Source organism: Malus domestica, chromosome 03 (genome assembly GCF_042453785.1).
Source record: "Malus domestica chromosome 03, GDT2T_hap1".
Classification (NCBI taxonomy): domain Eukaryota; kingdom Viridiplantae; phylum Streptophyta; class Magnoliopsida; order Rosales; family Rosaceae; genus Malus; species Malus domestica.
The window spans coordinates 12,355,399-12,379,310 of NC_091663.1; the positions used below are offsets into that span (position 1 = coordinate 12,355,399).

General features: G+C 35.4%; 4 protein-coding genes across 4 annotated transcripts; 3 read left to right on the forward strand and 1 right to left on the reverse strand.

Moving 5' to 3' along the window:
• Positions 1 to 560: 560 nt before the first annotated feature.
• Positions 561 to 8,592, forward strand: LOC103407808 (uncharacterized). The gene is made up of 9 exons (XM_029099858.2): positions 561 to 1,167; positions 1,325 to 1,511; positions 1,854 to 1,990; positions 2,075 to 2,187; positions 2,644 to 2,887; positions 7,167 to 7,319; positions 7,436 to 7,515; positions 7,635 to 7,684; positions 8,151 to 8,592. The coding sequence occupies exons 1-9, from the start codon at positions 751 to 753 to the stop codon at positions 8,285 to 8,287; spliced, it is 1,518 nt and encodes a 505-aa protein (XP_028955691.2). The 5' UTR covers positions 561 to 750; the 3' UTR covers positions 8,288 to 8,592.
• A 4,099-nt stretch (positions 8,593 to 12,691) lies between these two features.
• On the reverse strand, positions 12,692 to 13,432 carry LOC139194661 (uncharacterized). Its single transcript, XM_070819557.1, has 2 exons — positions 13,079 to 13,432; positions 12,692 to 12,955 (listed from the first exon to the last, which is right to left on the reverse strand). Exons 1-2 carry the CDS (start codon positions 13,430 to 13,432, stop codon positions 12,692 to 12,694), a joined length of 618 nt encoding a protein of 205 aa, XP_070675658.1.
• A 5,011-nt stretch (positions 13,433 to 18,443) lies between these two features.
• Positions 18,444 to 18,881, forward strand: LOC139194662 (14-3-3-like protein B). Its single transcript, XM_070819558.1, has one exon. It carries the CDS (start codon positions 18,444 to 18,446, stop codon positions 18,879 to 18,881), a length of 438 nt encoding a protein of 145 aa, XP_070675659.1.
• A 1,644-nt stretch (positions 18,882 to 20,525) lies between these two features.
• On the forward strand, positions 20,526 to 23,351 carry LOC139194433 (vacuolar protein sorting-associated protein 41 homolog). The gene is made up of 7 exons (XM_070818998.1): positions 20,526 to 20,737; positions 20,848 to 20,941; positions 21,073 to 21,228; positions 21,307 to 21,369; positions 21,550 to 21,620; positions 21,983 to 22,183; positions 23,213 to 23,351. The coding sequence occupies exons 1-6, from the start codon at positions 20,658 to 20,660 to the stop codon at positions 21,993 to 21,995; spliced, it is 477 nt and encodes a 158-aa protein (XP_070675099.1). The 5' UTR covers positions 20,526 to 20,657; the 3' UTR covers positions 21,996 to 22,183; positions 23,213 to 23,351.
• Positions 23,352 to 23,912: the final 561 nt, after the last annotated feature.

A 23,912-nucleotide genomic window follows, 5' to 3' on the forward strand; every position in this document is an offset into this window, starting at 1 on the left:
TTTGAAAAGAAAAAAAAATATATATATAGGTAAATTATTTGCTCAAAATATATATAATAATATCAAAATGTGCCTACCATAGGTAATAATACATGCAAAATAATTTACCAAAATAAAGGAATGTTGATTGATTGCACACATCATATAATAATAACAAAATGTGCCTAGTATATGTAATAACATATGCAAAATAATTGACCTACAAAATAAAGTAATGCTTTAAACCAAGTGTTGCATTGGGTTATATCAAAGGAACTGTATTTTATTTTTGGAAATGTTTGGATTGAAACGACATTTTCAAGGTGGAATACTTTCTTTTAATTGACAAAGTACATGATATTTATAAAGATACTTGTAGGATGAGCTATTAACTCATCTAAAGCAACAACTTAATATCAAACTAACTATAAATGTATGTATATCATAATCGCATTCGTGTGAGTCGAACATGAAAACTTTTCCAATAAAGACTGAGTTCGTTATCAATTCTTTTGTGCTTTTATGAAGTCGATAGATAAGAGAGTGGATAATATCTAACTTTTTTAATATTAAGTTCCCTTACCATTAAACAATTGTCCCCCACCACTAAAGTCAATAGTCAATGCAATGCAAAAGTCTCCGGTTGATTATTGTACATTTATATATATTATATATTTGTGCATATGTATTATACATGCATGGCTGTACTTAGTACCAGATTCCAAAATACACAACTGAAACCCTAAAATTATTCTCTTCTACAACCTTGCCATGAACCCATTTATATCTTTACTTCTATTCCTTCTACCAATCATCTCTCTATTTATCACAACCTCAGTTTCTGGTTCACCCTTGAAAATCCCAAGGCTGAGTCCTACTGGAGGAACATTTGTACATGGAAATTATTTTGCAAATGACCAACCAAAAGCTTTGTCTGCACTTGATCAAAATGATTTTGAAACATTTTACTACACCCAAACACTTGACCATTTCAACTTCAGGCGCGATAGCTTCACTACTTTTCAACAAAGATATTTGATCAACTCCAAGTACTGGGGTGGCTCCAATGTTAGTGCACCAATATTGGCTTACTTGGGCGCAGAAGAATCAATTGACACCGATCTTGCTATTATCGGCTTTCTCAGTGAAAACGCCAATCAGTTCCAAGCTCTCCAGATATTCATTGAGGTATGTACAAAAGAATTTCCGGGCGCAACATAGAACTAAGAAGTAGTTTTCTTGCCGGACATTAATTTACACTTTATAAGATTATTATTAATTTGGACTGTTGATCAAGTGAGTTCTATTGCATTACTTAGTCTGAGACTTTTATTTTTCTCATCAGCACCGGTACTATGGGAAATCAATCCCGTTCGGATCAAGGGAAGAAGCATTTAAAAATGCAAGCACTATTGGGTACTTCAATTCAGCCCAGGCAATAGCAGATTATGCAGAGATCCTCATACATGTAAAGAAGCAACTTCACGCTGAAGATTCTCCGGTGATTGTTATCGGTGGATCATACGGTGGAAGTGAGTGACTGCAGATTCACCTTCACGAATATTGTTTTAGTAATTAAGACTAGCATATGGGCACACACAAAGTGTGTGAGAAAATTTTTTATTTTTGTTTTTGAAATAGAAGGAGAGACGAAGAGAGTGATAAAGAATGTGGGAGTGAGAAGTTTTTTATTTTTTTAATTAGAGATATGTTAGGATTACATGTAGGTGAGACTTCGAAAGAAAAAAACAGCAAAATTTGGTTGTGTGAAATTACATTTTGGTTGACAATGAGTGTTTTATTAATTAGTAGAGATAAGTAACTTTTTGGCCATGTTTTTTATTCTTCCTTTTGATTTTCCATTTTTGATACAGTGCTTGCTTCATGGTTTCGGCTCAAATATCCCCATGTTGCAGTGGGAGCTCTAGCCTCGTCGGCTCCAATTCTTTACTTTGATAACATTATCCCACCAGAAAAGGGATATTATTTCATTGTGACCAAGGATTTTCAAGTAAAGCCTTTTTCTTTGATGACGTTTTAACATCAATGTATGTCATCAATTGGAGTTATATAACTTTTTGGAATGCATGTGCAGGAAGCGAGTGAGACTTGCTACCAAACAATAAACAAATCATGGTCTGAAATTGATGAAATTGCCTCTAAGGATGGAGGCCTCTCAATTCTTAGCAAGAAGTTCCACACTTGCAGGTTAGTGTAGGAAACCTTGACATTGTATGTTGGGATTTACATAATTTCTAGACTAGTTAGCTAGCTTGATATTTCTTTGTATCAATAAGAATTATTTGCACTTTTTTTCATTTACATAAGTCTGAGGAAATTTTATTGTTATTGAGAAATTGGCTGAAACAATATAAATACAAATCTCAGTTGCCGATTGGTTACTTTTTGAGATTTGTTGATATGTCATTATTTAATGATCATTTCAACATTTGAGATTTATAAACGGAATTTTTACCGTCACTCTAAAATTCTTATTTTACACTCTAAACTTATTATATTTAGAAAGAAAAATACATTTGTAAGAATTAAAAAATGAGATTTTTAGAGTGTACAATAGCAGTTTCGTTTATAAAAAGCCTTATGTATAGTCAATTTCCCGAGATTAATGATCTCTTATTAATTCATTGTTTTATTGTTTTTTAGTTTGTTGAACAATTCTTCTGAGCTGAAGGACTACTTGAAATCAGTGTATGCTGGGGCAGCTCAGTACGATAGTCCACCAAGATATCCAGTTACCGTTGTCTGTGGAGGAATTGATGGAGCTTCTTCTGGAAATGACACTCTCAGCAAAATATTTTCAGGCCTTGTTGCATACAGAGGAAACAGGTCGTGCTATGTTAATCAACCCGGAAACCTATCTGAAACAGATATAGGGTGGGGATGGCAGGTAATTAGTTACATTAATTTAGTTATCTTGTCACCATCTCATAATTGATTAATTATGACAAACTTAATAAGTAATACCAATGCTTGCATGCATTACAAGACCAATTTTATAGCTTCAATTTTTTGTTCGATTTTGCATTTATTTTACAATTTACTATTATTAGGGGGAGGGGGAGAGTTAGGCCATCTCCAACCGAGGGTTGGCCAGATGACTCGTTTTAGCCCTCAGGTCCTCAAAGATATTAATATTTTAATGAACAGTATATGGCCATATTTGCCCCAGTCTCCAACCTAGGGCCAAAGGGCCATATGACTTGTTTTAGCCATGTCACAAAAAACCGTCTCCAACCAAGGGCCAAATGACCAAACATAATTTATTATTTAAATAAAAACTACAACAACTTAAATTCAAATCCAACAACAACTTAAATTTAAAAACGACTAATTAAATTTAAAAACTACAAATAAAATTTGAAAACAACATTAACTTGAATTTAAAAACTACAACAACTTAAATTTAATATCCATAATCAACATTATCTTCATCATCCACCATTGTAGAAGTATAGTTAGAGGTAAACAACTGCCGCCGGGTCATAATTTCTTTTTTTTTTCCCTATCAAAATAGGCCTTACTCATTGGAGTGCAATTCGAAGTGTTCCTTTCCATATTCTTATCATCCATCTCTTTTTGTATTTGTTTGGCCCGTTCTTCATGCCTACTTTTCCTTTCTTCCGCCTCAAGGGCATTTTGCTCCGCCATTAATTGCAATGAGGCCGCCACTTCATGTTGAGCGGCGTAATTATCATTTGCCTTGCCCTTTTCCTTCAACCTTTGCGCCTTGTTTTGTCCTATAGCCCTAGGTATGGAACCTTCACTCGAAGACAGATTTTCTACCCTTGTTTGTTGAATGGTTGGAGATCCATCTTCATCCATATCTGCAGCTGAGGATGCAGTTCCGAACATCGGTGTATGAGCTCTATGTGGTGGATCTTCAACTAACACCCACCCTTTACAAATTTCCCAACAATTGTGGAACTGAAAGGGTTTCGAGCTGCTCTCTATATACAATTCTTCCGCTTGGCGTACCTAGAAAAAAAATTAAAGGAAATTAATTTATGAAATTAAATGTAATATAATTAAATATTTAAAATAAATTGTGAAAATACTTACTCCGTCATAGTAATCAGCGCCTCTTTCATGTCTACTTGCGGCTGCTAACAATGCTTGATGCCATTTGTTCAAACTTGGCTGAAGATGTTTCTTCCATCTTGAAGAACAACTCTCGTGGTTTCGAATATTCACTGGAGTGGTGCCTTCATAGAACTCTAAGTATTTTTTGGACACACGAGTCCAAACACCATCATTTGTTTGACAATTCCCCCTCACACTATCTTCCAACACCCATCTATAAACCTTGCAAAGAACTTCATCTTCTTTTCGAGTCCAAGCCCTACCTTTCATTGTAGACGAGGCCATTTGAAAATTATTGAAAAAATTGAAGGATAGATTTTTGAAAGAGGAAAGAAAATATGAGAATTGAAATGGTGTATGAATGGTGAAAATTTTGTAAGGAATGGTGAATGAATGGTTTAGGTATTTATAGGAAAAAAATTAGAATTTTTGAGAATTTGAAAAAAAAAAAAAAATTTGAATCCAACGGTAATTGGCACCAGCTAGCCGTTGGATTCAAATTTCTTTTTAAGCATTCCTATCGGTTATAACTGACAGGATTAATGTTTTTTTTTGGCTAGCCCTCCAGCCCTTTGGCCCTTTCAGATTCCGTGGGGCCCTCTCATATTCCACGAGCCCTCTGGCCTAGCCTTCGGTTGGAGACGGTTTTCGAGCTATTTTCGACCCTTTGGACCCTTCGGTTGGAGATGGCCTAATATTTTAATGAATAGTACATGGTCATATTTGCCTCCATCTCCAACCGAGGGCCAATGGGCCATATGGCTCGTTTTAACCCTGTCACAAAAAACTATCTCCAACTGAGGGCCAAAGGGTCAAACGTAATTTATTATTTAAATTTAAAAACTACAACAACTTAAATTTAAAAACTGCAACTTATATTTAAAAACTACAACTTAAATTTTAAAACTACATATTAAATTTAAAACTACAAATTAAATTTTGTGAGGAATGGTGAATGAATGGTTTAGGTATTTATAGGAAAAAAAAAATTAGAATATTTAAGAATTAAAAAAAAAATGGCCCAAAAAACCAAAAAAAAAAAAAATTGAATCCAACGGTAATTGTTGTCAGCTAGCCGTTGGATTCAACTTTTTGTTTAAGCATTCCTGTCAGATATAACCGACAAGAATAAATTTATATTAAATATATTCATGTCGGTTATATCTGACATGATTGCTGGAATTTCTGGCCAGCCCTTTGGCCCTTTCAAATTTCGTGGGGCCCATGAGCCCTTTGGCCTAGCCCTCGATTGGAGACGGTTTTTAGACTATTTTCGGCCCTCTGGCCCTATGGACCCTTCGGTTGGAGATGACCTTAGAGACTACTACAATAATTTATGGGATGGAAGAGTTTCGAACCTGATATGCATAGGTAGAAACCCAACAACCTATCTACTAGGTTATTAGTATTAAGGATAAACATTTAACCATCAACTAGATTTTCTTTAATTAAGGTGGAGAGCATTTGAATCTAAAACCTCTTGGAAGGATCTTTTTAGCATTGCGAAGTCTAATACCACTACAGTACTATGTTTCAAAAATAGTTTCGTATATTGACCTTTGACTTAATTAAGTTTATGGTTCTTTTTAAAATTAAAAAAATGTCTCAAGTTCGAATATTCAAATTTAATTTAGGCGTAGACTTTGAATCCTTCATCCTCTCGTCGCACATACCCCTACTCCGCGCATGCGCAACTCTGTGCAAAGCCCACCTAAACACATGTACATGTTTTTGGAGGATAATATATACATAATATATATATTCTCCATACTGATTTGTTCCAAAGAATAGTTAAATATTTTACGCTGATTTGTTCAAAAGAGTAGTCCACCACCACTTGGACAAAAATCAGATGGCTTTCATGTGGTCACATGCATTGACATGCGTGCATGCTAGCTAGGTTGCTTACCAAATAATTTGCCAAGGTTGAGTAATCATCATTCAAAGAGTCGACTTGAAGAAACACAAATTCATGTGGATCATACTGCCTTTTCTTTTGTGTGTTGCATTTGCATATTACATAATTCCAATTTTCATAAAGTCACATTTATTTTTCATCAAGTCACATTTATGTTGACACCATGTATAACTAATCTATTGCACTTCGAGTTTGTTTGTGATTGCATCTGTAAGAACGTGTAGATATTTATATTAGAAATTCATGTGCGTTTTGGAAAACACTTGAAAGTGCTTCTTGAAAAACCAAACACTTAATAAGTGCTTTAAGAAAATATGAACTTGGAAGTGTTTCCCGAAAAAGAACTACAAAGTGTTTCTTTACCTATGATATAATCCAATATAAAGAACTTGATAATTTTACAATAAGTAGAAATTCAATAAATCATGGAAGAAATTATGTGCCGTACTATATTATGTATAGGAAAGATCGGAGATGTCCAGTTTCCTTCTAAAATTATTCAAGAAAACTTGATTTAATGGTTGAATACAAATAACTTAATTGTTATACTAATATTGTCTTACATATGCTATACACTGACTGTGTTTTTCTTGTTTAGTGTTTACTTAGTACTTGAGCCAAATATTTATATAATTGAAAGTTGTTAACAACCCAATGCAGAGAAAGAAAGAGAAATTGACTGCAAATTAAGTCTGATTTTATTCTCGCTAGTGACGGAAAAGAAATAAGACGGCCGCATATATTAAAAAAAAAAAAATTGCATAAATGAATATGGATTCTCAAGGGGCAAAGCTAATGTTAATAACGATCTTAATATTCCTGAGAACTTAGATTCGAATTAGATAAATGATGTGTCAATATCAAGTTACTAGGTGAGCTCATTGTGTAACTTTTGACCCAAATTCTCTACAATTATAGTGTAAATACGTTGTTGTATTAAAAAAAAAAAAACCATCATAATACAAACATCAATGTCAAAACTAATATCAATACCAATGTCAATGTCAATGCCAATATCAACAATGATAAATATATCTTTTAGTGGGAAAGTTTACTCCCTCGCACACAGACAGATGGGTTTATGGGGCTACAAAAATTGGACAATAAAATGGGGCCTTCTAGCTTTAAGGTTCTATATGTGACTCATGACTTTCTGCATTGTACTTAGACGTGTAGTGACATGGTGATACCCATAAGCATCAGCAACGGCACCATGTTTCAACCTGAGCTGTTCGATCTGGAAGCCTACATCAAATCCTGCAAGGCAAAGTATGGAGTCCCTCCTCGACCACGTTGGGTCACTACGTACTTCGGAGGCCATGTAAGTGTCCTCTTTATAATTATATTCAACATTTTAACATCAGTATTTTTCTTCATATATTTTAATTCACTTTAATATGTTGCTGCTGATGCTAACAAAAATTATACCAAACACAGGATATAAAACTAGCTCTCCACAGGTTTGCTAGTAACATCATTTTCTCCAATGGGCTAAGAGACCCATACAGTAGTGGCGGGTAAGCATGAAAATTACTATATAAACACAAATAAATTAAAGGAACATTGCTTTGACAAACCAACTCATGCATGATGTACCTGACAAAGTTAACCGTTGTTTTTAACTCTCATTACACAGGGTGTTGGAGGACATATCACGCACTGTTGTTGCCGTCCATGCAAAGAATGGTATATGTCAAATTCAATATTTTCAGAAGGGTCAAACCAAAAACCAAAAACCAAAAACAAAATGTTATATTTTGGGGTCTTTTGAAAACTTGTTCGGTAACTAATTTCAGTTTTTAACTTTCAGGAAAATAAAAAGTAATTTCAAATTCAATCCATTTTTTTTTGTGTATTAAAAAAAAAAAACTACAAGATTGGTTTCCAGTTTTCATCTTGTTTCTAAAAACTAAAATCTGAAAAATGTTTTTGTCAGTTTTCATGGACGTCAAATAAAACTTAAAAACTGAAATAATTATCAAACAAACTGTTCAAATATATTACATTTGAAAAAAAAAATTTGATAGGGCAATAATCCCACCTAAATATAATTCATTCAGCTTAAAATATTACAAGAAACGGATATACCAAAAGGATAGACACATACGGAAATTATTTAAATTAATGTACAAAATTAAAATTTATTTTACAGGATCTCATTGCTTGGATATACTTCGTGCAAACCACACTACTGATCCAGGCTGGTTGGTGGAGCAGCGAAAAACTGAAGTGCATATCATCAAAGGATGGTTGGCCAAGTACTATGCCGACCTTCTGGCATTCAAATAATGAAAATCACCCCTTCAAACAATAAGACCACGGAAAACAAATTGATTAGGACAAATCCCAGCTACAACTTTCTGTGTGTCCTGCAGGGAAAAATCCATTAATTGCCAAAGACAAAGGCCACCCATTGATTATTAGTTGCATGTAATATTAGAACATGTGTTTTCTTCTCCTTTGGATGTATCCCATATTCGTTAGAATTTGAAAAGGGCAACCATAGGGGTATTTACAAACTTTATAGCTACTATCAAACGTAATCCCTAATTTTTTGTTATTGTTTACACCATTAAAATATTGGACTTGCATCAGGCATCCCCACTAGAACTTCAATGGCACATATTACCTTGTCACGGTAGCATCCCACGTCAATAATACAAGAATATGTGTTATTTCTTGTTCACGTGTTTTTGTATTATTAACATGAAACGCTACTGTTATAGTGTACTCGTACTATATAAGTTGTCCCCCACTCCATATTCCTTTGTATTAGAGTTCTTGCCATTGCAGCTGAATTGGCTTGGATTAGGCAGCTCTTTTGATCTCCATGTGCCTTTATATATAAATTACTTCAATTAATGCTTTATTGTGATAATATTTATGCCATTGCATTTTCTTGTAATTCAGTATTCCATTTAAGAGTGAAACATGTTAACCAATATCAATGGAAGATCTGTGATCTACGAAGAACAATTTTAGAGAGAAAGAGAGAGAAAGAGAGAGAAGAAAGAAATTGTATATGATTTACTTAATCAGCAAGTAATGCAATGTACATCACTATTTATGCACAACAAACTTAACTACCTAACCAACACATAGCTCCTAATCTTGTGACAAGTGTAACAATCCTACACTCACTAACTCATACTCTAACATCCCCCCTCAATCTCTTGCTTTGAAAGCTAAGCATGAGATTGTTACAATGTGTTTGAAATAAAGGAGCACTCAATCCCTTGGTCAAGATATTTGCAAACTATTTTCTGGAGGAAGCAAACTGAACAAAGAGCTGCTGTTTTGCCACTCGATCCCTAACAAAATGCACATCGATTTCAATATGCTTTGTCTTTTGATGCTGAACTAGATTAAATGAAAGAGCAATAGCTGACAGATTGTCACAAAACAATAATGGAGCTTTAGAGATAAGAACATGCAGAAACACAAGTAATTGTTTGATCCGATCAAGTTCTGCAGAAGAAGTGGACAAAGCATAATATTCTGCCTTAGTAGAGGACCTGGAAACAATTTGCTGTTTCTTAGAAGACCAAGACACATGATTTGGTCCAAGAAATACAACTAAGCCAGTAGTAAATCGTCGATCATTTGGTTTCCTGCCCAATCATTATCACTAAATGTTGTTAAATTCAAATCACCTCTATTATAATTGATTCCCAAGTGCAGTGTTCCCTTTAAGTACTTAAGTATGCGCTTCACAGCTGTGAAATGAGCAACCATTGGATTATGCATAAACTGGCAGACCTGATGCACATAGAATGCAATATCAGGCTTGGTGAAAGTAAGATACTGCAATGCCCATACAATGTTTCTGTACAAAGTGGGATTTTCATACGAATGTCCATCATCCCTAAGCAATTTGTTATAGGGTAGACATGGAGTATCACAAGATTTGGACTCATTCATTTATGTCTTGAGTAACAAATTCTGAACATATTTGGTCTGAGACAGAAATAACCCAGTTTTGGTTTTGGAAATTTGGATTCCCAGAAAATAATGCAAATCTCCTAAGTCTTTGATCTCAAACTTAAATGTGAGAGAGTGAATAACATCATGAATTGCATTGGATGCACTGCCAGTAATAATGATGTCATCAACATACAACAATAAGATAACAATCTCATAATCCACTTGTTTCACAAATAAGGAAGAATCAGAGTATGTATTTTTGAACCCCAGTATAGGTAGAAATGTAGTAAAACTTTCATTCCAAGCTCTGGGGGCTTGTTTTAACCTATATAAAGATTTATGAAGTTTGCAGACCAAATTTGGATGATTGAGATCCACAAACCTAAGAGGTTGAGCCATATATACTTCTTCTTGGATAATTCCATGTAGAAATGCATTTGTGACATCTAAGTGCCTTAAACTCCAACCAAAGTGTGCTACAAGGGCCAATACAATCCTAATAGTAGTTGGCTTGACAACAGGACTAAAGGTTTCTCCATAATCTTGACCTGGTTCTTGACTGAAGCCTTTAGCCACTATCGAGCTTTATGTCTAGCAATAGAGCCATTTGCATGCTTTTTAATCTTAAATATCCACTTGCACCCAACTAAATTCTTATTTGCAGGTAATGATACCAAACTCCATGTTCCCTGAGAATGAAGAGCATCAACTTCTTCTGTCATAGCTTTCATCCAAACAGGAACTTTTAATGCAATTTTGTAATTAATTGGTTCAACCAAAAACAAATCAACACCACCAGATTCTTGTAAAGTAGTCAGCAAAGCATTCTTCTTCACAATTCCACTTTTGCTTCTGGTTTGCATGGGTTGCAAATTCATAGGAGGAATCTCCATAACTACTTGCAAAATTTTATGGTTGAAATGAAGAACCTTGATGCATATGAACATGTGATATTGCTTCAGTATTGGACTCAGGTACCATAGGGACTGATGGAGAAGATTCAGATGTACCAGTAATGGATAGAGGTGAGTGTGGGACAAATAGAGAGGATGAGGATGACATGGGTGATATTTGTGGTGTTGGAGAACAAGACTCAGTTGAATTACTAAGTGTAGGAGTTGTGTCAGTGGTGGAAGTGACATGAGACACAGGTAGAACAACAACATTAGTGTTTGTGACAGTAGGTAAAAGAGATGAAGGTTGAGACATCATAGAAGGTGTATGGGAGGACTTGGAATGTAGCAATAAGTTTGAAAATGGATAATCATGTTCATCAAATACAACATGCCTAGAAATATAGGTTTTTTTCCCAGATACATCATAACAAATATACCCCTTATACTGTGACGCATAACCTAAAAACACACATTTAATGGTTTGGGTTGAAGTTTGTTACTGAGATATGGTTTTAACAAGGGATAGCAAGCACAACCAAATATTCTCAAATGAGAAATTTGTGGAACAACTCCAAATAGAACTTCAAAGGGAGACTTATCAAGTAAAACTGATATGGGTATTCGATTAATCAAGTAAGATGCAGTTTGGACAACATAGGACCAGAAATAGGAAAGTAACTTAGCATTATGCAATAAAGTGATTGTGGTTTCTATAAGTGCCTATGTTTTCTCTCAACCAACCCATTTTGTTCAAGAGTATAGGGACATGATTTCTGATGAAGGATACCCTTATATTTAAGAAAGGATTGAAACTGTTTGGTAACATACTCCCCCTATCACTTTGGAAGATCTGAATATGACTTGAGAACTGAGTTTGAACATAATTGTAAAATGTAACAAACATAGAAAACAAGTCACTTTTATTGATTAATGGAAACAACCAACAGTGTCTTGTACATTCATCAACAAAAATCACATAGTACCCATATCCTTCTATGGAAATACAAGGAGAAGGACCCCAAAGGTCACTATGTATAGTGTGAAAAGGTTGTACAGACTTATTGACACTGTGGTGAAAAGGAAGTTTACAAAACTTGCCTTGTAGACAACTGTGACACATGATTGGTGAAGAGACCTGGTTACATTGGATATAAGCCTTATGCAACATCAATGTAACAATCTTATTTGTAGGGTGACCTAGTCTATGATGCCAATTAGAAGATAGTACTAGCTAACCAAGATATGCTTGAGGCTGTTGTGTTGTATTTTTTAGGGTAGACTGAGAAGATGCAAAAGGAATGAGATAGAGTCCTTTACTATACAACCCTTTGTAGAGAATTCTCCCTGTGGCCTTGTCCTGAATACAAAAGCAAAATGTATTGAAAATTAGCCAACAGTTGTCATCCAAACAGATCTGATGCACTGATAACAAGTTTTGGGACAATTTTGGAACATAAAGCACATAATTCAAGTTTTTTGGTTTCACTTTGGTGTTAATATCAGATTGACCAATGTGTGATACTAACAAACCTTCACCATTTGCTGTTTGAATAGTTTCATTGGATGGATAAGGAGTCACCAAAGACAAGTTAGACAGATCTGCAGTCATATGATTTATGGCACCAGAGTCAGTGACGCATACCTGAGGGAGGCCTTGAGAGGTGGATGCTTGAGATGGAGAAGAATAGTATTAAGTTGGAAATTGACCAAGAACACCTGGAGTTGGTGTAGGCAACATATGAGTCTGTGTGTAATGCTGCGGTCTTGAGTTCAATGACCTCTGACCTTGATTGAACTTTTCCTTGCCCTTGTTCATATCAAAAGACTTATAACCACCATTAAGATAGGAATATTGACCATGAGAACCATTAAACTACTGAAGTGGTGGTGCTTGAGACATAGTAAGTCCAGAGTTAGCAGCCATAGTAGTGAGATATGAAGGAGCAACAGAAACATTGTCCACAATGCTTTCTTCAGCCAATAATTGTGATCGAAACTCTTTAAGGGAAATCACACTTTCTCTACCCCTAACCACACATCTGAAGGTATTATACTCAGGAGGGAGTCCATTCAAGGCTAGAATTACAATGTCTTCATCAACAAAATAGACCCCTGCAGCTGCCAAGTAATCCCTAGCCTATTTAATTTTATGTAAATACTGACTAACAGTATCAGACCCTTTTCTGAGGTTCTACAAATTAGACTTCATTGGAAAAATACTAGTTCTTGACACAGTGGAAAATTGTTCTTTAAGACAAACCCAAAGTTCTTTGGAGGTTTTGCTACCAATCGCACAAGACATAGTAACCGAGGATAAAGTCGCAGTAATAAGTTGCATAACAGCCCTATCATGCATTTTCCATACTAGCAATTCATCGCATTTCTTAGAAGTAGAAGAGTCAAAACCAGATTCAGCAAAGACATTAGGCACAGGGCAGGGATTGGAACCAACAACAAATCCCATAATGCCATTGCTTTCCAGCATGAGTTGCATCTGAAAATGACAATTCAAGTAGTTGGAATCATTTAATTTCACGTTCACCGATGTAAAGATTGTGGAAACGAAGGCCGTAATTGGAGATTGAAGAATTGTAAGTTGAGCAGCAGTCACCATTGTTGTAGAAAACAATTGAATCAGATCATTGTGCAAGAAAAAACTTCGCTAAGAACAAATCACAAACACTTGGAGTGCACATGCCAGAGAGATATAGAAGAAAGATCGATCACAGTACAAGATCGAGCCAAACCCTAGACAATAAGGGTACACAAAGACGAAGAAATCTTTGAGAATCAAGAAACAGAAATCAGAGGCAGCCGAAGACAAAATCGAAGGTAGCGGAAGCAAGAAGACGAATCGAAGTATCATGTGCAAGCATCAAAGGCGATTGATACCATGTTAACCAATATCAATGGAAGATTTATGATCTATGAAGAACAGTTTTAGAGAGAGAGAGAGAGAGAGAGAGATAGAGAGAGAAAGAGAGAGAAGAAAGAAATTGTATATGATTTTACTTAATCAGCAAGTAATGCAATGTACATCACTATTTATACACAACAAACTTAACTACCTAACCAACACACAACTCCTAATCTTGTGACAAGTGTAACAATCCTACACTCACTAACTCATGCTCTAACAAAACACATTGAGATATATTACCACATTGTCAGAAAAAGGGTTACAAGAGGGGATTTGAATGTGCAACATGTATCTTTTGCAGAACAATTTGTAGACATACCGGTAAAGGATCTTTCTGCACCACTGTTCATCAACATTGTGCCAATCTCATGCTTGGCTCTTCCAAGCATGAGATTGAAGGGGATGTAAAGATATCAACCATTGTAACATTGCCAAGTTTCACAGATTGAAGAAGGAAGTTGTTAAAAGTCTATTTAGGTTGTTAAGTCAGCTATTTTCTGTTTGAGTAGTCAGCTCAGTTTCTTCGTGAGTAATAAATGAGAAGTCTCTAAATACTGTAAAGTTGATCATTTGAGACTTAATGAAAGCAAGAAAGCATTTCTCTCTCTCTCTCTCTCTCAAAAATTCTCATTGTGTTGTCTCTACTTTCTCTCTGTATCCTCCTTCCATTTTAAAGGGCAGTTGTAAACTTGCAGTTGAGTGATTTGTGTACAATGTTCATTTGGACTTTATTATGAAATCTCCAATTGACCGAAAAAAAAGAAGGTAAAACCATTGCCAAAGAAAACATTGAAATTGAAGGAGAATGTTGGATTAAAATTTAGAAAGTGAAAATAAACCCATTAAACACAATTGTAACTTTGAGTATGCATGGCTGGTTGTTAATGAGACTAGAAAAGACCACCTATTGTGAGCATGCCAAAACCCAAAGTATTCAGTTTATACGTTATGCATGTTTTTTGTGCATAGTACTTGACTAGTATATATTACACCATTTGAAACACACAACTGAAACTAAAGCCTGTTAATTTGCATTCTTCCACAAAACCTTTGTCATGAGCCCATTTCTATATTCACTTCAATACCTTTTACTAATCATTTCTCTATATGTCACCACCTCTTTTAATTCTTTTACACTGCTAAACATTCCAAGGCTAAGCTCCACCGCCAGCGGAGCCACATATTACACTGCCAAACTCAAGCTTTGTCTGATTTTGATGAAACTCATTTTCAAACTTTTTATTACAACCAAACACTTAATCATTTCAACTATAGGTCTGAAAGCTATGCCCCAACTCACATTTTTTCTAGTCATTCAGCCTCAAGATGTGATTTTGACAAAATCATAGTTAGTGAATTGTGCTGTGAGGAATTAGAGAAAAAAAGCACGTCAAATTTATATAGAGAAGATAGTTTATTTTGTTAGTTTTTTCCCCCTTAAGTCATACTATACTGGAGTATCTATTTCTTACCAGACTATGTAACAGATTATGTGTCTATTACAATTTAACAAGTGAATTCTAGTGACCACATGATGTGATTACTGGTTTGTGTCCCTTATTGCATTCCTCTTTCTTTAAGAGTTTTACTCAAAAAAAATTTTGTTAATAGTTTTACTTAACACTGTTCAAAGTCCACTAGAAAAATATTTCTGGTTGTCCCTGGCCATATTCCTGCTGATACAACTATCATATTGACTTCGACATTAAAAAACCCACCCACCATATTGACAAGTTTCTTAGCTGCTCAATTTTTAGCCTTCTGGCTAAAATTATGGTGTACCACTTTTTCTTAGCTTTGACGTTGAGTCCACTTAAGCGAGTTGTGTCATATATGAATATGGATCAATTAGTTGCTTATGCACCTTGGTCTTATGAGATTATTAACAATAAGGGAAATGACAAACAACATAGATATAACCAAAGAAAAACAACGGAGAAGCTCTGTAAGATTTTTTGGCTTTGTTATGTAATTCATGAGCTTATTCCCTTATACTTCCACTGTTACAATTCGTGTAGATTTAGGGGGTGTATTCAATTAAGAATTTGAGAGTCTTTAATGGATTTATAAATTCATGGATTTTTATGGAGTTGAATTGATTTGTAGAGATTTCATATAAAATTTTGATTCAATTCTCTCGAAATCTCATGGGAAGAGGTGAGATTTGTGGATGCTTAAAATACACTACAAAATCTCTCCAATTTCCTCTAATTCCTCAACTTTCTCAAATTCTTTAAAATCAAATTCTAATTGAATACACATGTAATGTTATAAACTTCTTTAAAATCCTAATTGAATACACCCGGATTTCTAAGAATTTTAATAAACTATCTTAAAATTCTAATTGAATACCCCTAGATTCATTAAAAGAATTAAAATCTCCCAAAATCCCAATTGAATACATTAATTGCACAATTTGTTTAATTTTCCTTTCATTTCTCTAGGTTTGTTCTATGAAGGGTACAAGTCAGTAATATAGTTAGAAATACAATTAGCAATACAATTAGTAAGTTTGTTAGTCTTTGGTTAGAGTAGTTAGGATTTCTCTTATAAAAATAGTTGTGTAACCTTCATTCTATCAATTAATACAAAAGCATATTTCTCTCTCTAAATCTCCCTCTCTCTCTAAAACTATCTGTGTTCATCTCTCTTCACTTCATCTTTCTTTTTGATTTTCTCTTCAATTCCCAAACATTGCAATGTAGTTAACATGGTATTAGAGCCACCAGGATCATGCCATGGATTCTAGTGGTTTAGTAGTTTACATTTCCTTTTTCTTCCTAGTTTAGTTTCTCTTCAAATTTCCATTAGATTTTCAGTGCTTCCGCGATTGTTCTTGGGTTGATTTTTCTGCGATTGTTGGGTTGATTTTCAGTGCTCCGTTTTGTTCGCCATTTGGGACGACGTTGTTGGGCTACGAAAGAACCTTTGCAGTCATGGTTCGAGATTGTAGAATCAAGCTTTAAGAACTGGAGATGGAGATTTTCGAAATTGATTGAGACTTGCGATGGTTGCGAAGTGAGAAAGCGAGAGTGCGACCGTTTGAATCCAAATCGAGAGGAAAGAAGAGACTCTCTTATACTGGCTGTGTGGGAGTTTCAAGCAACATCTTGGATCCAGTGGAATATCTTCATCTCATCTAGATTTGGTGTTTTGTCAGAATTAGGGGTTTCCTCAGAATGTGGTGTCGTTTCCCCAAAATCCTATGCTTCTTGTTTACTGCAGTCCATGTGTTTGAAGAAAGTCCTAGCTCAAAAGTTTCATTTGAAGGTTATGTTTTCAGTCCCTTTTCTCTGAATTCTTGAACAAATAGAATGGATCTTTTCTGGATTTTTCAAGTTTTTTTTTGTTGCTGGTTAAGAATTACGGTTCAACTACTTGGTTGTGACTTGTGTTGTCGTTTAGAAGTATATTTGTTCAAGATTTGGGTATTCATGTTTCTGTGTGCTCCCAATTTCAAGAATATTGTTGGACTATGGACATTGGCACTACCAGTTTGAGTTTTCTTGGGTATTCAACAAGGTGAATTGTACTGTGAAGATGGCATGTGAGTGACTTGATTAATTCTTCATAATTGTACTCCCTGTTGCTCTGCTTAACGATTCTTGTTCCAGGGGATGCTACTTTCATCACATGCCCGTTGGCACCTTCTGGTCTACTCTGTTTCTTCTATTGGGTTTGATTTTTCTACAAATCTTGATATGTTTGGTGAAATGGGTATGGATTCTTGGGTTTGATTGCTACTGATATCTTTAGGGTGTTCATTGTAGAATTACTCAGGAAGTTTTGCAGTATCCAATTCTTGTCTCTCTGCTTCACTTTTTTTCTGCAATTATGTTGAGGAGTTTGTACAGTAATTTTCCCTTATCTCAGCCTATAATGTCGAGTCTAACCAACTCAATTGTTAGCATGAATCTACAGTAAGTCCGGTTATACGATGATGTTAGAAGAAGTTGTTAATGGTAAATCCCATGAAGGGTAATTCCGTGATGTGAATAGGTAAAACCCACGAAGGGTAGAAGAAGTTGTTAACGGTAAATCCCACGAAGGGTAATTCCGTAATGTGAGTAGGTAAATCCCACGAAGGTTAATCCTACATAGATGTTGATTTTCTGTTGTTGAAATTGTGAAGGCCGATGCCATTGTTAAGAGTAGTTGTTTTTTGGTAAAATCCACAAAGGGCAATCTCGTGGTACTATAGTTAAGGCCGATGCCACACTATAGTTTGTTATTTTTTTTCTTCTATTTTTAAAGGCCGAAGCCAATGTTAAATTTAGTTGTTGACGGTAAATCCCACAAAGGGTAATCCCGCAAGAAATTGTTATAACCGGCCTAAGGGTGTATTACAATTTTATAAGAGGCTGTTCTTTGATTGAAGCACCTGCAAGAGGCAGTGAAATATTGGATGTTTTGGATGGGAATATTGAATTTTTATTTGAGCAAGTAGCATCTGTGCATTTTATCAACAAGTGTTATCACTGAGCAGAACTTTGTGGGTTTGGTTTGGCTTGGTGAGAATTCAGATGGGTTGCTAAATTGGGAGGGAATGATGGCAGTTGAAAGGCTTGATTTGCAGGGGATTGTAAAATTCTTCATTGCTGAAAGCTCGAAGCTTGAAGGATTGGGGTTTTCTAGGCACTATTTGTTTCAGTTCATGGCTGGAAGATGAGGTGGAAAACGTGGATAAAAGATTGCAGAGTTTGTTATGTATGTTGGAGGATCAGGTTGTTGTTTGTTTTGTTGTGTCCGTTGGGGTCTCACTACTGAACGTGAGAACTTTGCTTACCTTACCAAGCTTGCTGAGCAGGCAGAGCGATACGATGAGATGGTTGATGCAATGAAGAAGATCGCAAATCTTGATGTTGAATTGATGGTTGAAGAGAGAAACTTGCTCTTTGTTGGGTACAAGAATGTTGTTAGTGCTTGTCGCGCATCACGGAGTATCCTATCATCAATTGAACAGAAAGAGGAAGCAAAAGGAAATGAGATTCATGTGAAGCAACTCAAGGAGTATAGACAGAAGGTTGAATCAAAGCTCTTAACCATTTGTAGTGATATCATGGTAGTGATCGATGAACATCTCATTCCTTCAGCTACAATTGGTGAATCAACTGTTTTCTATTATAAGATGAAAGGAGATTAGCAAGCTCAAATTGCTACAATCTCAGGGCAACAAAACCTTTTTCAATCAGAAAGCAACACCAAAGTCAAACTGGAACAAGAACACTCTACAATGGGTCCATTTGTCCATATTTCAGTGTTTGCTATTTGAGATTCTACTGCAATCTCAAACTGGGATACCCTAGTTGAGATTGAGAGGGAGTATTAATGGGGCGTTTGTTTACCCTCACTAGCCCTCACTGGACTAGACTAGATTAACTATTAGTCTAATCATATGTTTGTTGTTTCACGGGACTAGTATTAATGAGACTAGCTGGGATTAGCCTAGACTAAGGACATCGCTAGAGAATCTTAGCGAGAGTCCCCGGAAACCATGGGACTAGCTAAGACCCCTCTCTGCTCTCTGTCTCACAAGACGACAACCATATCGTTCCCACTCTCCCTTTTACACCACCAGACGACCATCACTCTCTCCCTCATCGTCCTGAACCCACAATCACGAGACCTCAGACTCGCCCATCCCCGAGATGCTTTATCGCCGAGCTCATTGTCGAGAGGCAACACTTCTCTGCTTCGTTCCTCGGCTTCATCGACTCCCAATCTTGCTCTCCCAAAACCATTTTCAAACACAGATTTAACGAACTTGTAACGCTTCGCCAGACAGCTTTTGAATTCGATCTCTCCTCATTCGATTCGTTGTGGGTATTTTGGTCCTTCACTCATAACTCCACCAATCTGCTCCTGGAGAAGAATTAGATGCCGCCATGTTTCTACTAGACTGCTTCTACGGGTTGTGGCATAAGGAGGCCATTTGGATGGCAATTGGGATGATCTGGGGACTGGGTTGCTTTGGACGGAGAAAAAAGATGGGGGAGGGAGAGAATAGAAAAATGGAGAATTGTTATTAAAAAAAAAAAGTGGAGTATACTAATAATATAATATTAATATATATAGATTAAATAATATAATATTAGGATTTGTTAATTATTCTACTTTTTAGTCCAGCATTACACAAAACACTTCACTAAGGGGTGGTTTGGGAGTGAGGTGCTTAAACAAAAAAGCACCCATGAAAAAAAGCTGTGAGGGTTTTAGGTGTTTGGTAAACTGAAAAAAAAAGGCTTATTTTGGAAGCTGCTGTGAGAATAAGCTGAAATCAAAGGAAAAAGCTGAAGCTGCTATTTGAAGCTTTGGAAAACTGGTTTTTTTTCAAAGCACACGGAGCTACAGTGCTCCTTTAATGAAAAGACCCACTATCAGACTGTTTTTTTTTTTCAAAAGCACTTTTACAAAAAAGTTTACCAAACACTCAGTTGATTTATTTTCACAGCCGCTTATTCTCACAGCACAGCCGCTTCTTCTCACAGCAGCATTTTTCAAAGCACAGCAATACCAAACCAGCCCTAAGTCAGTCCAGTTTAGTCTAGTCTAAGCAAGTCCAGTTTAGTCTAGTCTAAGCCAGTCCAGTTTAGTCCCTGAAGCTAATCTAGTCCGAGATAATCCGATGCAATAAATGCACCATAAGGGTACAAGTCAGTAATACAGTTAGCAATACAGTTAGTAAGTTTGTTAGTATTTGGTTAGAGTAGTTAGAATTTCTCTTATAAAAACAGTTGTGTAACCTTCAGTCTATCAATTAATACAAAAGCATATTTCTCTTTCTAAATCTCTCTCTCTCCCTCTCTCTTTCTCTAAAACTATCTGTGTTCATCTCTCTTCTCTTCATTTTTCTTTTTGATTCTCTCTTCAATTCCCAAACATTACAATGTAGTTAACAGGTTCTAGATACCTTGATCATATGATTGTGGAAAGAAAATATGCTGAAGCCGCATCTGTATGTCCTAAATTGTTGCGAGGATCTGCTTCGGCATGGGAAAGGTATTAACTACCATTTTCTGTGACCCATTTTTTACAGTCTTCCCAGTAAATAATTGGAAATTCTAGCATGCAATTCGTCCAAATAACTCGGAGCGGACTGTGCTTCACAGATGGGTTTTCCACTTTGCTCATTTGCGTCAGCTTCCCGTATTAGTCCCATACGTTCCAACAGAAAACCCAAGACTTCGTGATACTGCTTATGAGGTTTGTGAGGATAACATTTTTAATTGCAGTGTGAACTGCTAAATCTTTTCTACACTCTTTTATTTGACGACCAAGAAAAGATTGATATCTTTTTCTTTTGTTTATTTATCTTTTCTTCTCTGTGCTTTAAGGTTGCTCTTGTAGCTCTCGCTACAAATCCATCTTTTCATAAGGAGCTTTTGTCAACTGTTAAATCTTGGCCACCCGTGATCTACTCTTCATTGCCTGTTATCTCAGCTATAGAACCTCAGCTTAATACATCGTCCATGACAAATGCCCATAAGGAGGTCAGTCAGGAATTATCTACTTGGAATATATGAGTTTTTAATATATGATAATTCTGATTTTTTTACATCGCTTCCCAGGCACTAGCAGTGTTGTATGAGATTGATGGGCAATATGAGAAAGCATTTGCACTATATGCTGATGTAGGTGTTCTTGATGCATATTCACGTGCAACACCTTTATTCACAAAGCACAGCGAAAGTTAGAATTGATTACATAATATTTAACATCTTCTTAATGTAATTTGGGAATTGAGCTGTTGCATCAATTACTGTGTTTTGATATTAACTGGAAATTTCTTTTGTTCTTTTTTGGATTTACAGCTTTTGAAGCCAGACATATTTTCCTTCATTGAAAAGCACAATTTGTATGATATGATTCTATTCGGGAAAAGGTATGGTAAATATGTTCACAATTTATATGTTGTAAATTGGAATTTATAGTTTCTCTATTTACTGCTATCCATAGAAATGTCTATGTTTCCAAAATTAGTAATGGTATTTTTGTGATTTTCCCAAGGAGGTAACCTTCATAATTTCACCAAAACGTTGGTTCTGATATCAATGATGGGGTTGTCATTCTCTTTCTAATATAGAAAGCATCAATATTACCTACTTAATGTTATATTTGGGGTTGGGGATGTGTGTAATTGATGAATAAGAGAGGAATAATTTTCAATTTTTGGGTGTTTTATTTTTACTATCATGCTTGGCCATGCTAATTTTATGTGCTTGGTTGTCACCTCTGAGTTTTCAGGTTGTCCAGTTAATGATGCTAGATTGCAAGCTTGCAGTTCCTTTGTTGATCCAAAACAAGGATTTAATAACTCCATCTAAAGTTGTTAAACAACTTTTGAATGCAAGTGATAAGTGTGATTCCAGATATTTCTTGCATGCATACTTGCATCCACTATTTGAAGCAGATCCTCATTCTGGAAAAGAATTTCACGATATGCAGGTATTGTGGAAAGCTAAAGTCATTTTTTATTTTTTTTTATTTTTATTTTTTTGAAAATATTGTCTCCGGATCTTTGACCCGACTAATCACTAGGCCCCCCACTTGATCCCACGACATTTTGGAAGCAAGAAACTCTAGCAATTGCTAGGTGGGTACCTTGAGAGGTGTTGAGCCCCAAACCTATTGGTAGTAAACGTAGGGCCTGACCATTAGACTAAACACTCTTAGGTGAAAGCTAAAATAAATTAGTTGCCCATGTAATTATATTGGCTTCTGTTCTTTGAAATTCTCATTGTATGCGCTATGAAGTTACTTATACTTAATTGATCTTTGCCTTAACTCTATCAACTTCCTGCAAAACGTAGTTGAATCTTTCTGGATATCAGTTGATATGTCTCTTAAATGTTCTATGTATCTTATCAAGATAATGGCAAAACTGATTTATGGCAGACAAATGTAATCAACTTGGTATATGGGAGCTTTTGGGTTAGGATTTTAGATGGATATTATATTAAACAGCTTTGTTTTCTAATTTAACTAAATGCATGGTAGGTACCATGATAGTTGCCTTGTCATTTCCCGTTGTAGAGAAGACTATCATTCTCATGTAATTTGGGTACTATGAGTTGTATCCTAATACATCCATATGCACTCGGGGTGATTATATCGGACATTATAAGATTGTTTAGTATTTCCAAGTTTAAGAAAGAACTGGTTTTCCCTTTTAGGATTAGACCTTTATATTGCTGGTTTTCATGTTTTTGTTATGAGTGAAGATTGAAACTGAAACTGCAGGTCTTTACTATTGGTAAATAGTATGTATTTGGTACCATGTAATTGTTTTGACAGTTTCCATATAGGAATCTCTTAAGGTTTTTTTTTTTTTTTTTTTTGTTTGTTTGTTCTATTACTATTCCTGCAAGAGATTGTATTTGGTTTCGAACGATGTTGTGCCGAGTGGTGAAATTGTATCTATAGCTGGTGTGCATGCCGTTTAACTCTTGTGGTGTCATTTGTTTATTGTTTTAGGTAGAGCTTTATGCAGAATATGATCCAAAGATGCTTCTTCCTTTTCTTCGTAGTAGTCAACATTATACCCTGGAAAAGGTTTGAACAATTCATAAACTAGTCAACAATTTGATTCCAGATACAGATGACACTTTTTTTCTGGCTTTTCTTGTCGATTCAATGAATCTATGAAGAATACTTGTGATAGTTAACCATGATTATATCGTTTTAACAAATAGTGATTTAGGACCAGACATAAAATTGTCAACAATTTAATTCCAGATACAGATGATACTTTTTTAGGAAAACTAATGAAAATGGCTTAAAAACTTTGAGTTTTAACGATAAGGACAAAATAAAGGGTAAAGTGAATAGTATCAAAATTGATTTTTTAGTGTAAAAATATGGTTTTTCATTAAAGTGAACAGTATCGGTGCTTTTCGTTAAAGTTCCCTACTTTTTTTTCTGGCTTTTCTTGTCGATTCAACCAAATTCACAGGTTGTCAATGAATATTCCAGATTTGATTTATTTTCATCAAATTTTAATAGCTTTATTCTATTGTTACAAGGAAGGTTGGGTTTGTCTCTAAATATCACGTTCAAAGTGTTTTTCTTTTCCTACGGTAAGAGCTATTATGGACGAAGTTGTTTCGTTTGGCACCCCGATGCGAACGCATTAGGTCTTGAGGTTGAACTTTCGTTCTTACAACTATGTTTTTGA